The 13,464-nt window shown below is 42.6% G+C and overlaps 1 protein-coding gene across 1 annotated transcript; it reads left to right on the forward strand.

Moving 5' to 3' along the window:
• Window positions 1–1,798: 1,798 nt before the first annotated feature.
• Window positions 1,799–13,114, forward strand: Zp2 (zona pellucida glycoprotein 2). Its single transcript, XM_027410349.2, is given in 20 exon segments — window positions 1,799–1,848; window positions 1,940–2,028; window positions 2,954–3,037; window positions 3,607–3,701; window positions 5,280–5,423; window positions 6,152–6,196; window positions 6,701–6,865; window positions 8,087–8,183; window positions 8,280–8,464; window positions 9,203–9,329; window positions 10,217–10,404; window positions 10,479–10,570; window positions 10,668–10,792; window positions 10,930–11,093; window positions 11,095–11,119; window positions 11,493–11,510; window positions 11,513–11,628; window positions 11,705–11,801; window positions 12,116–12,193; window positions 12,969–13,114. Coding segments are annotated over 20 exon segments (2,130 nt in total).
• Window positions 13,115–13,464: the final 350 nt, after the last annotated feature.

The raw sequence follows: 13,464 nt of genomic DNA on the forward strand, positions 1-13,464 counted from the left end.
GTGTTGCAAGATATTCTGTTCTTAGATTACTATACTGTTTGACCCAGGAGATATACTTTTAGGAATTATGCTAAGGATTAGCCAGGCAAATGTAGACAAATAGCCATCATGTTAAACAGTATGGCAGCACACACCTATAATCATGCCATGTGGGAGGTAGGGGGTTGGGCAGGAAGATCACTAGTTCTAAACTAGCCTGGGCTACATAGCAAGGCACTGTCTCAAAAAATGTATTTATCATGTTGTTTAAAACGATGAAAACTGGAAACACATTTAACATCTATCAATAAGGAAGTTAAATAAGTATTTGCTTATCTAGACACTAACTTTATAACCCTTAAAAAATGACTATACTGTGATATGGGAATGAGTATATGTGACACAACCATATAAAAGAGTATATGTTATACATGACTATACAACCCTAAATGGCTATATGAGATACAAGAATGTTGTAAGTGGTAACAGGAGGCTGCAAAACAGTGTTTAAACTTTATCTCTGGGTCTTGTTTTTGTTTAAATTACATATTATGGAGTTTGTGGCCCTTGGGGAAAGACCATAGATGCATTCCAATTATAATGAAAAGGTTTATTGATTAGCTGCCAGTGGGGTAACAGTCTTAAAGCCAAATCTCAGCCATTATGAAGGAGGAAAATTTGAAACGTTTTTTTGGGGGTTTTTTGTTTTTTTTTTTTTAAGAAGAAATCTTCAATTACTACACAAGCAAGCAAAAACTGGCCTATTATGCCAAGTTAAGTGTGTCTGTGTAAGTTTACAGAAGCCCAAAAAGCAATTAGTCATTCATAACAAGTAGATGGTCATAGCTGCACATTTCAGGAGGTGGGGACTGGGGGGGGGTGTCATTGTGTCAGGGTAACTGAGAACTTATCTTCCAGGGACTGGAGTCAGAGACAAATGGCTGGTAGGTTCCAAGATGGATGCCTAACATAAAATGGAGTTTCTTTGGCTACCACATGTGATACTTACAGAAAACGCCTGTGGCATTTCATGATATGTGAACATTATAGGGAGCAAGTTTAAAAGTCACTGTCTCTCTTCTCTCTTTTTGGGAAGGATTGTTTCCAGAGTAGGACCTCGTGGCATAGTTGACCTTCAGCTTGTGGTATAACTGACCTTTAGCTTGTGGCCTTCCGGGATCAGCCTGAGTGCTGGAATTACAGAAGAATTACTCCAGGCTTCTGCACTCTTACATGTCTTTTTCTTTTCAGCAAGCTTAAACTTTTGTGTGGACGTGAGTCCACATCCCTGTTTCTTTAAATCCATTTTTTTAAAGTACTTCATGAGCATTACCCGAGTGACCTCCGGCTTCCACAAGAGTCAGGAAATGGGGCATCTGGGAGCAAAGGTAGGGGTGTAATGGCCTTATTTACTTAAATTTATTCTTTTGTAACTGTCTCTTTCTCCCATGCAGCACCCACAGCAAAGCTTTAGTGGTATGAAAAAAGTGCCACTCTTTTGAACCCAAACATCCTTCACTATACTGGAACTGTAAATATCTTGCTGATAATTCTGAATTCCCCTCACCCAAAATCCTGGGATGGGCCACCAATTTACTCACCTAGGGCCAATTTCAGGGAACCCTGGTTTTACTTCTGTCCTGCAAAAGCTGCTGGAGGCAAGTATAAGGGAGGGCAGGTGGTGCTTTTTTCCCCAAATACCTCCTTCTCAGCTGGGCTGGGTGATCCAGGTGCCCCCAATGGTGAGAGGGTGGGATCACATCCTATCTTCAGCTATAACAGTGAAAGCTGCGCACACAGCCTCGGTGTGGCTTCCAACATGGTTTGGAGGTGGAGGAGAGAGTCTGTAAGTCTTCCATGCTTCAGGAGGTGAGTCATTCTGGGAGTGAGGGTGGAGAATGCAATGGCTTTATTTGTTGAAGTTCACTTTTCCTTAACCCATTCCCTCTCTCTCATCTAGCACCTACAGGTCAATTTTTCTTTTATTTGCCCTTGGGTCTTCAGTAAACTCATTAAGTCTTCCTCAGTGGAAGGATCCTGACTTCCCAGGTATGTCTCTTGGGTGAGAGAACCCTCCTACTGAAGAGAACAGGCTGCAAATGGAATAGTTCATCACCTTGTCCCAACTTTCTTCCCTCTTTTTCTCTCTCCCCATCCTTCTATAACAGGGACTTGCTGTGTAGCCTAGTGTGGCCTCAGTCCAATGTCTCAATCCATCTGCCCAACCTTCTTGATGCTGGCTTTTCTGGTGTGTGCCTAGCTTAATGACTTATCACTCCCTTCTTACGTTAGTTAAGTCACTAAAGAATTTCTCCTTCATATCTGTGGGCTTGCTATGTCAGCTAGATGCAAGAGTTCAAAACAACTTCTGTGCTACTTCCCAACCCCTTGCTGTTTTGCATTTTCTGGTACCTAGCTTAAGCTATATGCTTCATAATCTTCTTCTATGCTCTAAGCTTAAAGCATCAGCATCAGACACAAGGACTCTTCTGAAAAAGTTTAAGACTCTCCCCTGAGTCAGAGGCTTCAGAAAGGCAGGTCTTGGCCAGAGTTTGGTCTTGGGGGGAGAGGGGGAGAATCCTGGGGCTTACCCAGGATTTTCTTCTTAAAGCTTTAATTTGGAAGAGTGTAGGGCAAGTTTCTCCTTCTGAGACCTACTATGCCTGCAGCCGGCAGCTCCCTGTCTAGGTTTCTGGCCTTGACTTATTAACACTAAGCTGGGGTTCTCCTTGGGGAGCCCTGAGTGAATAGGAACATCTTACAGCTCTGACATCTTGCGTTGCATTTGTAAGTATTGATCTGTGAGCTCCCTAAGGGTAAGAATGTCCTTCCTCCCTTTCTTCAACCAGCAGTCATTCTTCCATGCTGTCGAGGAAGACGGTGTTTCCACACTTAGCTGTAGGAATAGTGTCTCCTGTAAGGAATAGTTTCTCCTGTAACTCTAAAGTCTTCCAATACTTCATCTGTTCTCCAGTCACTGTCACTTGCGATGAAAACGAAGTGAGACTTAAGTTTCCAAGCAGTTTTGACATGGAAAAATGGCAACCTTCTGTGGTGGGTATGTAATATGTACTATTTAATCTTTTAAAAAATATTTTAATGATTTTTCCTTTTTTAAATTTTTTATGTGCATTGGTGTTTTGCCTGCATGTATGTCTGTGTGAGAGTATCTTATCCCCTGGAACTGGAGTTACAGTTATGAGTTGCTACATGGGTTCTGGACATTGAACCAGGGTCCTCTAGGAAGCACAGGCCCTGCATTTAACCTCTAAGCATCTTTCCAGCCCCTGTACTATTGAAACTTATTTCCACTTTGTAGAAAGCAGGACCACCTATTTGGGTACACAAGAGTCCAACCCCTATGGCAACTGGCATGTCTCCCCTGGTGTTATGGGTATCCCGATGCCACCTAGAGGGGAACACCCGTCTTTCCTGGGTAGAATGACTTATCTGGGATCCTCTGGGAAACTTCCCCATGTAAGTCACAGCACACAAAGTTGAAATCACATCACCAAACTGGGTCATAAGTGATAGAAGTGCCTTAAGATGTGGATATGAAGTCCTGGCTCAGAACCTTCAGTTGGTTCTGACACTGGAATATATTTCTTGGTTATCTGTATTCTCTAGATACCTCTGGTGATAAAATTTTGAACTGCACTTATGCCCTGGACTCAGAAAAGCTCATCATGAAGTTTCCTTATGAACCCTGTGCTACAAGCGTAGTAAGTGCTTTTGAGGAGTGATTTGGGGAGTAGGAACCTAATCATTTACTGGTATTAAACTTGATGGCTAAGTCTAGTTTGAAATAGAACAGTAGACTCCAATCAGAATGACTTGTTCAATTGGGTTAGTAACATACCCAATACATTGATCACACCTAGAAACATTTTAGAGATAGGATGGACTCTGCTACTGGCATCAGGGTGGGAAAAAGTCAAGGATATTGTCACGTAGCTTATAGTGCCCAGTCGAGGTGAAAGGGTCTGAAATACAGTGTCGAATAAGCCCAGTGCTTGTGCTAGTCCCAGGTTTGACTTCAAGTAAGCTACCTAACCTTGCTAAGACTCTATTTGCTTATTGGAAAATTGGAAAGGCACTGCCATCTCCACAGGGTATAAAGACGAATGATACTATAGAGGTGAAAGCAGGGCACACCACTTAGATAAAGCAAATGTTTGGGCATGGTGCTATTTTAATATAACCCCTGTGTGAGATGGAAGGCTATTTTTGGTGCTAGCAGATAGAGGACTAGCTTAGGAACAGGTGTTAAAAAGCAAACAGTTGCTAAGCAATAAGGGTTTCTCTATTGCCAAGCAACAGGATTGCCCAATTAGGGTCATTAGAAGTAATAAAAACTGCCACATGGCGGAAGTTCTCAAGCTTTCAGTGCAAAGAAACACCTAGGGGTTCTGGGTGTGTTGAAGGGTTCCAGCTAATGTGGGCGTGGGGTGAGTCCTGGGAACCAAATGTCACATCATCTGGCCCTACAGTGTAAGCTTTGTGTATATCCATAGACCCTGATTTCTGAGCAGTCATCTAGTCCACTAAGACCTTCTGTGGTGGCTCAGGAAAGTAATCGCAGATCTTTTATGAAAATCTGTACTGATTTAAACTTCCTGTTCTTATTCTTTGACGTTTCATACATGTATACAGTGTGTGTTTATCACATCCACCCCTCACTCACCCCTTCTAACTTCTCCCAGGACTCCCTATCACATATCCCTTCCAACTGGATGTCCTCCTATGAATACAGGCCTTCCAACTGCAAGAAGCTTAGAATTGCATTCCCCTGGGCCCAGTGTCTAACTGCAAGCTGTGAATGCCAAATCTAATCTCCTAGCCTTAATGTGGTTTGAATTAAGAACGGATTTTAAAGTTAAAATGATACAAATTCCAAGAGTTACTATTCTAACATCTAACAGAAAATTAATAGCAATTCTCTTGCCTTATAAAGTTCCCTGAGGTCAGAGGTAACAGATGGCTTCACCTAGCACAAGGGCTTCTACTTAGTTACAAAGTAGGTATATTTGAATAACCTGTATAAATGTCTGGGACTAGACAATGATTCCCAACGTAAGACAACAGAACATAATAAAAATGTAACAGAAAAGCAGGCTCTATCCCTGATGCTTGAACTCTCTCTCTCAAACTGTGAGTCTTACAAGGATATCTCAAAGAGCTATCTATATAGTCTCCTGGCAAAGGAATAAAGCACCTTCTATGTTCTTCTATATAATGGTCAGACTGATAGTCTTCTAGAATTGCCAATTTCCTCACTTGTGCTATGTTTGTACACACAGTTTGGTGGGTACCAGGTGACCATCAGGGTCCAGGACAACAGTACTGACATAAAATCAGGCATGCATCATTTCTCCTGTCCGTTTATGAAAACGGAGATCCACGAGGTTTCAGAAGTCGTAGTCTGCACAAAGGACTTTGTATCTGTAAGTGAAGTGGGATGACTGCCTCTCCTCCGGCTATAGCAGGGGAAATGGAATGGTGTTGTGGACATAGCTGGGCTTAGTAGCTGGGTGGACCTCGGTTTGATTCTTACTATATTTGCTGTGTGATGGATTTTCTCAACTACGCTGAGACTTTGTTTCTAAGGCTAAAGTGGAAGAACAACAGTCACCTGGCAGGGCAGCTCTAAGAGCTGAGTACACACACAGCATTGAGCATAGCATGCCTAGCAATAGAAAAGGCTCAAGTCTGCAGTCACTGATACTCGTACTATTGCCTGATACCACATGCCAGGCCCTGTCTTCAAACTAAAACATAGTAAATAGACAAACCAGCCTCTTTGCATTTGTGTTTGTACTCAATAGGCTCATGTTGACAATGGACCACTAAGTAGTAATAGTTGTACTTTTGTCATGGCAGCAATGGCTTGATGCTGTACTTGGTTCTGTGCAGATAATAAAGGTTGTGTGTTTCAGAACCTAGCATTTCAACTTGTAATTCAAGTCTACCTTTTGCAATGCCTTTTGATACTGGACACCCAAAGGGGTAAATCCAAGGGCAGGATTGGAAGACACATCTGGCCATGTGCTCTTCCTACTGCATGGCAGCAGCCAGGCTTCTTGGAAGAATGGCATTGATTAATTTTTATGTTAAAATCTGTGTTTTCTGAAAAATAGATGGCAGAGCTTCAGAAACTTTTTTTTCTTTCCAGTTTTCCTTCCCATATGTTTTCTCTAAGCTTGCTGATGATGATCAGGTAAGAGTACAGTGTTGTTTTGTTTGTTTGTTTGTTTTTGTGTGTGTGTGTGTGTGTGTGTGTGTGTGTGTGTGTGTGTGTGTGTGCACCGTGTGTGGGGGGGGGGAGGGTGACTGCCGGGGATAGAAGAGGGGTCAGATCCCTGTAACTGGAGTTAAAGGCAATTGTGAATCATGTAATATGGATTCTGAGAACTGAATTGGATCCTCTGGAGGAGCAGGAAGTATCCACTGAGTCACCTTCCAACCCCAAGAATTCAATTCCTCACTTATAAACTATATAACATTTAAACTCATGTTAAAGCTCATTGTCACTTTAATCGGATAAAATATTAGATTCTGGTTAAGTACCAGTCTTTTTAAATTCTTTGTGTGTGTGTGTGTGTGTGTGTGTGTGTGTGTGTGTGTGTGTGTGTGCACATGCACAGTCATGAGGTGCGCTGTTGGCATGCACATGTAGGTCAAAGGACTACTTGAAATTATCTCCATGTCTTTGGACCTTTAGAAGAATGCATCTGAGACAGGATGGATTGTTAAGCTTGGCAATGGTACAAGAGTCCACACTTTGCCCCTGAAGGATGCCTTAATACAAGGATTTAGTCTTCTGATTGACACCCGGAAGATAACCCTTGATGTGCCAATCAATGCTACTGGAGTCGCTCACTATGTGGTAGGTGATATAAAAGGGTTTTCACACCAAGTAACTGGCCAATGTTCTTAAGCCTCAGCTTGATTTCAACCATGTCTTCAAAAATGGGCTATATTGCCAATTAGAGACATATATTTAGATGGATAGATTGGTATATACTTGTAGTTCTAATACATGGGATGTTAATGCAGGAGGCTTGTGATTTTGAGGACAGCATTGACTACACAGTGAGAATCTGTCACAATCCGTAAGTTCTAATACCAAGTACTCCATTGGATGATAGGAATGCAATGTTGAAGAGACACTGGTCTTAGTATGTGTTCTTCCCTCATTTTTTTTTTTTTTTGAGACAGGGTTTCTCTGTAGCTTTGGAGCCTATCCTGGAGACCAGTCTGGCCTCGAACTCAGAGGTCTGCCTGCCTCTGCCTCCCAAGTACTTGGATTAAAAGCATGCGCCACCAATGCCCAGCTCAGGCTCATTTTATAGACTTACATTCCAAGTATAATGTAGAGAAAGGGGTATTGTGAGTCTTAAGAGTTAAGGTATTCTGTTTGGGTGAAACTGTTTACTTCGTCTTCCAGGTCATCTATGACATGTTAAATTGACATGTTATAATTATGTTCTGCATAATGTTTAGGTCAGTTATGGACCATATGACAGTAGTCATATAATACTGTAGTGGAGCAGAATTAGCCTGTTTATGATAGCTGTAGTAACATAGTACAGTGCCTTGCCCATGTTTATAGCGGTGCTGTATGATACTCTTCTGCCCACTGGATAAAGGTTTCACACATACAATCTCATGTTAGGTGGATAATGGTAAAAGGTTTTGTGTGACTATGCTCTACTGTGCAAGGACAATTGTCTGATGGCGCACTTCTTAGGATCTATCCCACTAAGTCGTGCATGACTGTGCTTAAGACCGGTCCTGGCTAGTACTCGAACATTGGCTACTTTAATAAAGACAGTTTTCATTTCACCTTGAATATAACAGGATTTCTGGGTTCTGTAAGCACCCTGACCAGCATGGTAAGATGATCATTGACCTATGGTCAACTATAGGTCTTCCCCACAGATAGTACTAGACTTCCAAGCAAAGATTAAGAGCAGAGCACTTTGGCAGAAATTGGATAAAATGCCTACATATCTTTTGTGCCAAAGTAATGTCCAATGCTTGAACATATTGGCTCTTATTGGTTACTCAAACTAATGTCTTTAATTCCTGACCCTCTTCCCCCCAGCAAGGGAGCAGTCGTCTCTCTACTGTGGAGCTGCAGCTTTTGTTCTCAATTCCTGGGCAGAAGGTCACCTTCTTCTCACAAGCTGTCTGTGCATCAGGTGAGGCCCAAGAGATCACAGCTGCAGCAGTGAGAAACTGTTCTTGGGGCCTAACCAAGACTGATAATGGGTATTCCGTCAATCATTTGCTTGCAGATCTTTCTGTGGCTTGCAATGCTACACACATGACTCTCACCATACCAGAATTTCCTGGGAAGCTAAAGTCTGTGGACTTTGGAAAAAGCAGCATCCCCGAGATGCAATGGCATGCCAATGGGATTGACAAAGAAGCAACAAATGGCTTGAGACTACATTTCAGAAAAACTCTCCTGAAAACAAAAGTATGTTATTTCCTGAATGTCACAAGAGCCTTCTGAAGTACTCTTGGGATAATATGATATGACTCATGATTTTCCCATAGAGCCTATTTGCTATAATGAATTTAAATGGTGCCAGGCCTCCCTTGATCACTATATGAAAAATTTTAAGGAAAGTTCTCTCTAATACCATTTAACTTCTGCACATGGGTACTTTCCTACACTTTCTCGGTTCATTTGACAAGTACAAACTACCTATCAAACATCCAATGATGAACCTTGCTATGCTGTTATATAATGGGCAACTTGATCTTTTGTTGCTTGAACCTTTTGCTTAAGGGGCTATTATCCCAGGGCTAGTCTTGATGCAGTTGCCAGGGAGAGAGAGAGAGAGAGAGAGAGTGTGTGTGTGTGTGTGTGTGTGTGTGTGTGTGTGTGTGTGTCAATAGCATTTTGTAATATCTGGAGTCCTTTTGAGCCCTTCTTGGGCTTGGTGAGGAACGCCACTACTTTTGGTTTGATTTGTTAATTCAAGCTTTAGTGACCAATAGTAAAAAGAGCATGAATGAAGTACTGGGCACTTTCTGGTGTGAGTTTAAAGCAATGAACTTCCTACCTAGAGAAGCAGCCTGACCTGAGGAAGTGACTGCTCTTTTGTTTTGGCTTAGAAGGAAACTAGATCAGTCTGAAGTGTGTTCTTTAAGTGTTTGAAGACTAATTCCTGCTTCTGGAGATGGCTAGTTGACATTCTCTTATTTTCAGCCCTCTGAAAAATGTCCACCCTATCAGTTCTACTTCTCTTCACTCAAGCTGAATTTTTACCTCCAATCAGACATGGTATCCTTGGTGATTGATCCTGAGTGCCACTGTGAGTCACCAGTCTCTATAGGTAAAGATTTTTTTTAAAATCAAAATTACCGGGGTTTTTTCCTCAATGCATGTGGGAAGATGTAACAGACCAAGATTCTGATTCATGCTTGTGGGTTAAAGAGACTGAAGATGAGCCATGTCAGAAATGGCTATATAAATTCTAGGATGGGGGCCCAAGTGTGCTACCATTCTCAAACATTCATGCAGGGAGGTAAATCATTGTGGAACTGTTGGATTTAACCTGGGTATGCTGGGCTAGATATGAGAGTCTCACCACACCACTATCCAGGGACAAAGGCTTCAAGCTTCTAGTCTAAAAGTGTTTCCTGAGACTCCGTGAACTCTGAAAAGGAATCCTGAGTAGGAGCCTTCTCTAGTGAGCCTCAATTTTCCTTACTCCTCACCTAGACCAGGTCAGGCCAGTAATAAAAGTTCCCTTCCCAGTTCTCAAATTGTCCGGGACTTGTGAGTCCAGGCTGAGTATTCCCTACCAAAGAGCTCAGAACCCCCAGTTTTGGGTCTTGGAGTTCTGTCAGATTGTTTAAATACTGTATAGCTTCCTATATGGGCTTCCCTAGTTTAAAAAAAATCCAAATTCTGAGAAAGGGACACAATGAAGCCTAGCACTTCATAGTCAACCCAGATTGAATCCTTAAGGCACTTGAATCATCTATCAGGGTGTGGCCTCATCCCCTATGGATCCTTCTTCCCATGTCTCCTGGTCTGTATGGTGACAACACTGGTCATGGTAACTTACATTCTTCTTGTAATCCAAGGTCTTTTCAGTGTTGCTCAAAGAGACTTAAGATGACTCAAGCTTAGTTTCTGGATTGCTCTAAGACTTCAAGGCTAACAGGTAATGTCACAGGATAGGCTTATTTTCTCTAACCCTTTAATGCTGTCCAGTTGCAGATGAACTGTGTACACAGGATGGCTTTATGGACTTTGAGGTCTACAGCCACCAAACAAAACCTGCTCTGAACCTGGAGACCCTCCTGGTGGGAAACTCCTCCTGTCAGCCTAACTTCAAATCTCAGTCACAGGGCCTTGTACGGTTCCATATACCTCTGAATGGATGTGGAACGGGACAGAAAGTGAGTAATAGCCAGTGGTAAGAAGTGAAGACTTTTGAAGTAAGTACTTTGTTGACCCACTTTTAACTTTTAAGTTTGAAGGTGATAAAGTCATCTATGAGAATGAAATACATGCTCTCTGGAAAAATCTACCACCAAGCATCATATTCAGGGATAGTGAGTTCAGGTATGATTTAATTTCTACTTGAAGTATTTTAAGCTTTTGTTTAAATTGCAGGGATTTTGTTAACCTAATTCTTCTCTCCCTACCCACAATTTTCCAGAATGACAGTGAGGTGTTATTACACCAAGGGCAGTGTGCCACTAAATGCCAATATCAAAAGTCTTCTTTCTCCAGTGGCCTCTGTAAAGCCAGGTCCACTGATGTTGGTCCTGCAAACCTACCCAGGTGAGGTGTTGCAACTTGAGCTAATGATTAAACACTTAGTGCATTTTAGGGGAAAATCCCTTATCCAATGCTGCCAGCATAATGTATGTTGCAGCCACCCTATAACTCGGTCCTGAAGAGGTTTTCATTAATTGCAGACAAATCCTACCAACAACCTTATAGGAAGGATGAGTATCCTCTAGTGAGATACCTCCGCCAGCCAATCTACATGGAAGTGACTGTCTTGAACAGGAATGATCCCAGTATCAAACTGGTCTTAGATGACTGCTGGGCAACATCTTCTAGGGACCCAGCCTCTGTCCCCCAGTGGCACATTGTCGTGGATGGGTATGTATTCCCTGCACCACAGGGTTGCCCAGATAAAGCATCAAAATTTACTAGTGATTAAAACTAATCCTCCGCCGCTGGGCAGTGGTGGCGCATGCCTTTAATCCCAGCACTGGCAGATCTGAGTTTGAGACCAGCCTGGTCTATAAGAGCTAATTCCAGTAACTCTTATATAGTATAATATAGGTGTTATACATAGGACTTCATGAATATTGATGGCTAGGTCCAGTCAGAAAGATGTAAGTAAAACAAAGGTACTGGTCGGATGTAGACATAGCTGTAGCATGGAGTTGTTACATTTGGCTCACCTTGTCCAAATGTGCATGTGTGGGTTCCTATGACTGATGCCTCCATCCTGGTGCCCGTTTCCTAGCTGTGAATATGAACTGGACAACTACCGCACTACCTTCCATCCAGCTGGCTCCTCTGTGGTCCATCCTACTCACTACCAGAGGTTTGACGTGAAGACCTTTGCCTTTGTATCAGAGGCACAGGGGCTCTCTAGCCTGGTATGTGATCAAAAAGTCACCTGGGGCAGGTTGACCGTGAGTGCATTGGTTCCACCTGACTCTCTCCCTCTTCTAGATCTACTTCCACTGCAGTGCCTTGATCTGCAACCGAGGGTCCCTTGACTCCCCTCTGTGCTCTGTGACTTGCCCTGCACCATTGAGGAGCAAACGAGGTAAAAATCCAATCCTTTCTTGTTGCTCAAAGCAAGCCTCAATTTTCTAGAATTGAGTAAGTTTTAGGATAATAACTTCTCCACCTAGTCCCAAGAAACATCTTCACCCAGTCTTTACCAATGTGGTGAGCCCGAGGTGCACAGGTTCTCATTTAGCCCAATGAATCCATCCTCCGGGAATCTATCCATGACAAAACAGATGGAATTCATACCACTGGATACTCCAGGAACATCTTCTAGGGACTCCATTGATGCCTCTGGCACACTACTCCCAAGGTCAAAATACACCCTTGACTATCTGTCTCCCACCACAGAGGCCATCAAAGAAGATACAATGACAGTTAGCCTTCCAGGACCCATTCTCTTGTTGTCAGATGACTCTTCACTTAAAGGTACAGATTTAAAGTCTGGGGTACTTAGATTTTTTTCCTGTCAACTTTAATATGCTTAAAGTTCCTTTCCAGCAGAGCCTTTAACTGCTTGTATGCTCTCCTGAAAATCTTGACACTAGCCAGATCATGTTTGGTACCTACTGATAGAATTGTGTTTTAGTCTCTGATAGAACCATGTAGGATGCATGGGGGCTCTTAGACATGGTCTTGTTCATGACCCATTGTGTGTGTTCTCACAATTCTACTCTTGTGCTGGATGTCATAATGGGTTCTTAATGCCACACTTGATCTCTAGGAGGATTGCTGCCTACCATACTAAGAAATTTGGCATATATTGCTAGCAGATTGGTAGGTTGGAAAGCATGAATATTGCTTTAACTTCTGCCAAACTGAAATCATAAGGGATTATGATCCTATAATCCTCCCATAGTCTCTCCCAGAGGGCCTCAACTCCAGACCTAAAATATAAAATTAAGCTATCTTAAATTATGGTATTCTGTGATACCATACATCCAGGGATAGCTAATTATTGGGACATTTCATTAAGTCAGGCTGAGAGGCTGAGGTGCTCTCCAGCTATCAGCCCATCTGGCTTGAGATGGGAGAGGGCATGGTAATAACAGAGGGGAGAGTAGATGTGGAGCGTGGGAGAATGAAGGTAGCAATAAAGGTGAGGTTATCCTACTGTAAACGTCCAAGAGCAAGTGATTGAAGCTTAACATCTGTAGAAGGCCTCAGCACAGCTATATGACTTGAATACCTGCTTTCTTTGTAGATGATATGGTCCCTAACAGGCATGAGATTGCCAAGGATACTGCTTCTAAAACAGTAACTATTGTGGCTGCATTAGTGGGTTCAGTGGTGATTGTTGGCTTCATCTATTACCTGCATAAGGAAAGAACTATGAGGTTGAATCACTGATTGGACTTGCAAATAAAGAGGCTGAGTATAACTCCTGTCTTATATGTTCATGTGTATACACACAGGTGAGGCCAGAGGACAACCTTGAGTCAGTCCTCTGGCACCTCCTTTGGGAAGAGGAAGAGAAGTGGTCTCATGGACTTGGGACATGCCAAGTAGGCTCTAATGGTTGTCCAGTGAGTGAGCCTCAGGAATCTGCCTATCTCTGACTCCCTGGTACCAGTAATACAGTGTGTGCCACTGTGCCTGGCCTTTAAAAGCAAAACAAACCATGTGGAGCTCAAACTCGGGTCCTCATGCTTGCAAGACAAGCATTTACCTGGCTGAACCATCTCCATCTTTCCAGCCCT

Source organism: Cricetulus griseus, chromosome 3 (genome assembly GCF_003668045.3).
Source record: "Cricetulus griseus strain 17A/GY chromosome 3, alternate assembly CriGri-PICRH-1.0, whole genome shotgun sequence".
Taxonomy (NCBI): domain Eukaryota; kingdom Metazoa; phylum Chordata; class Mammalia; order Rodentia; family Cricetidae; genus Cricetulus; species Cricetulus griseus.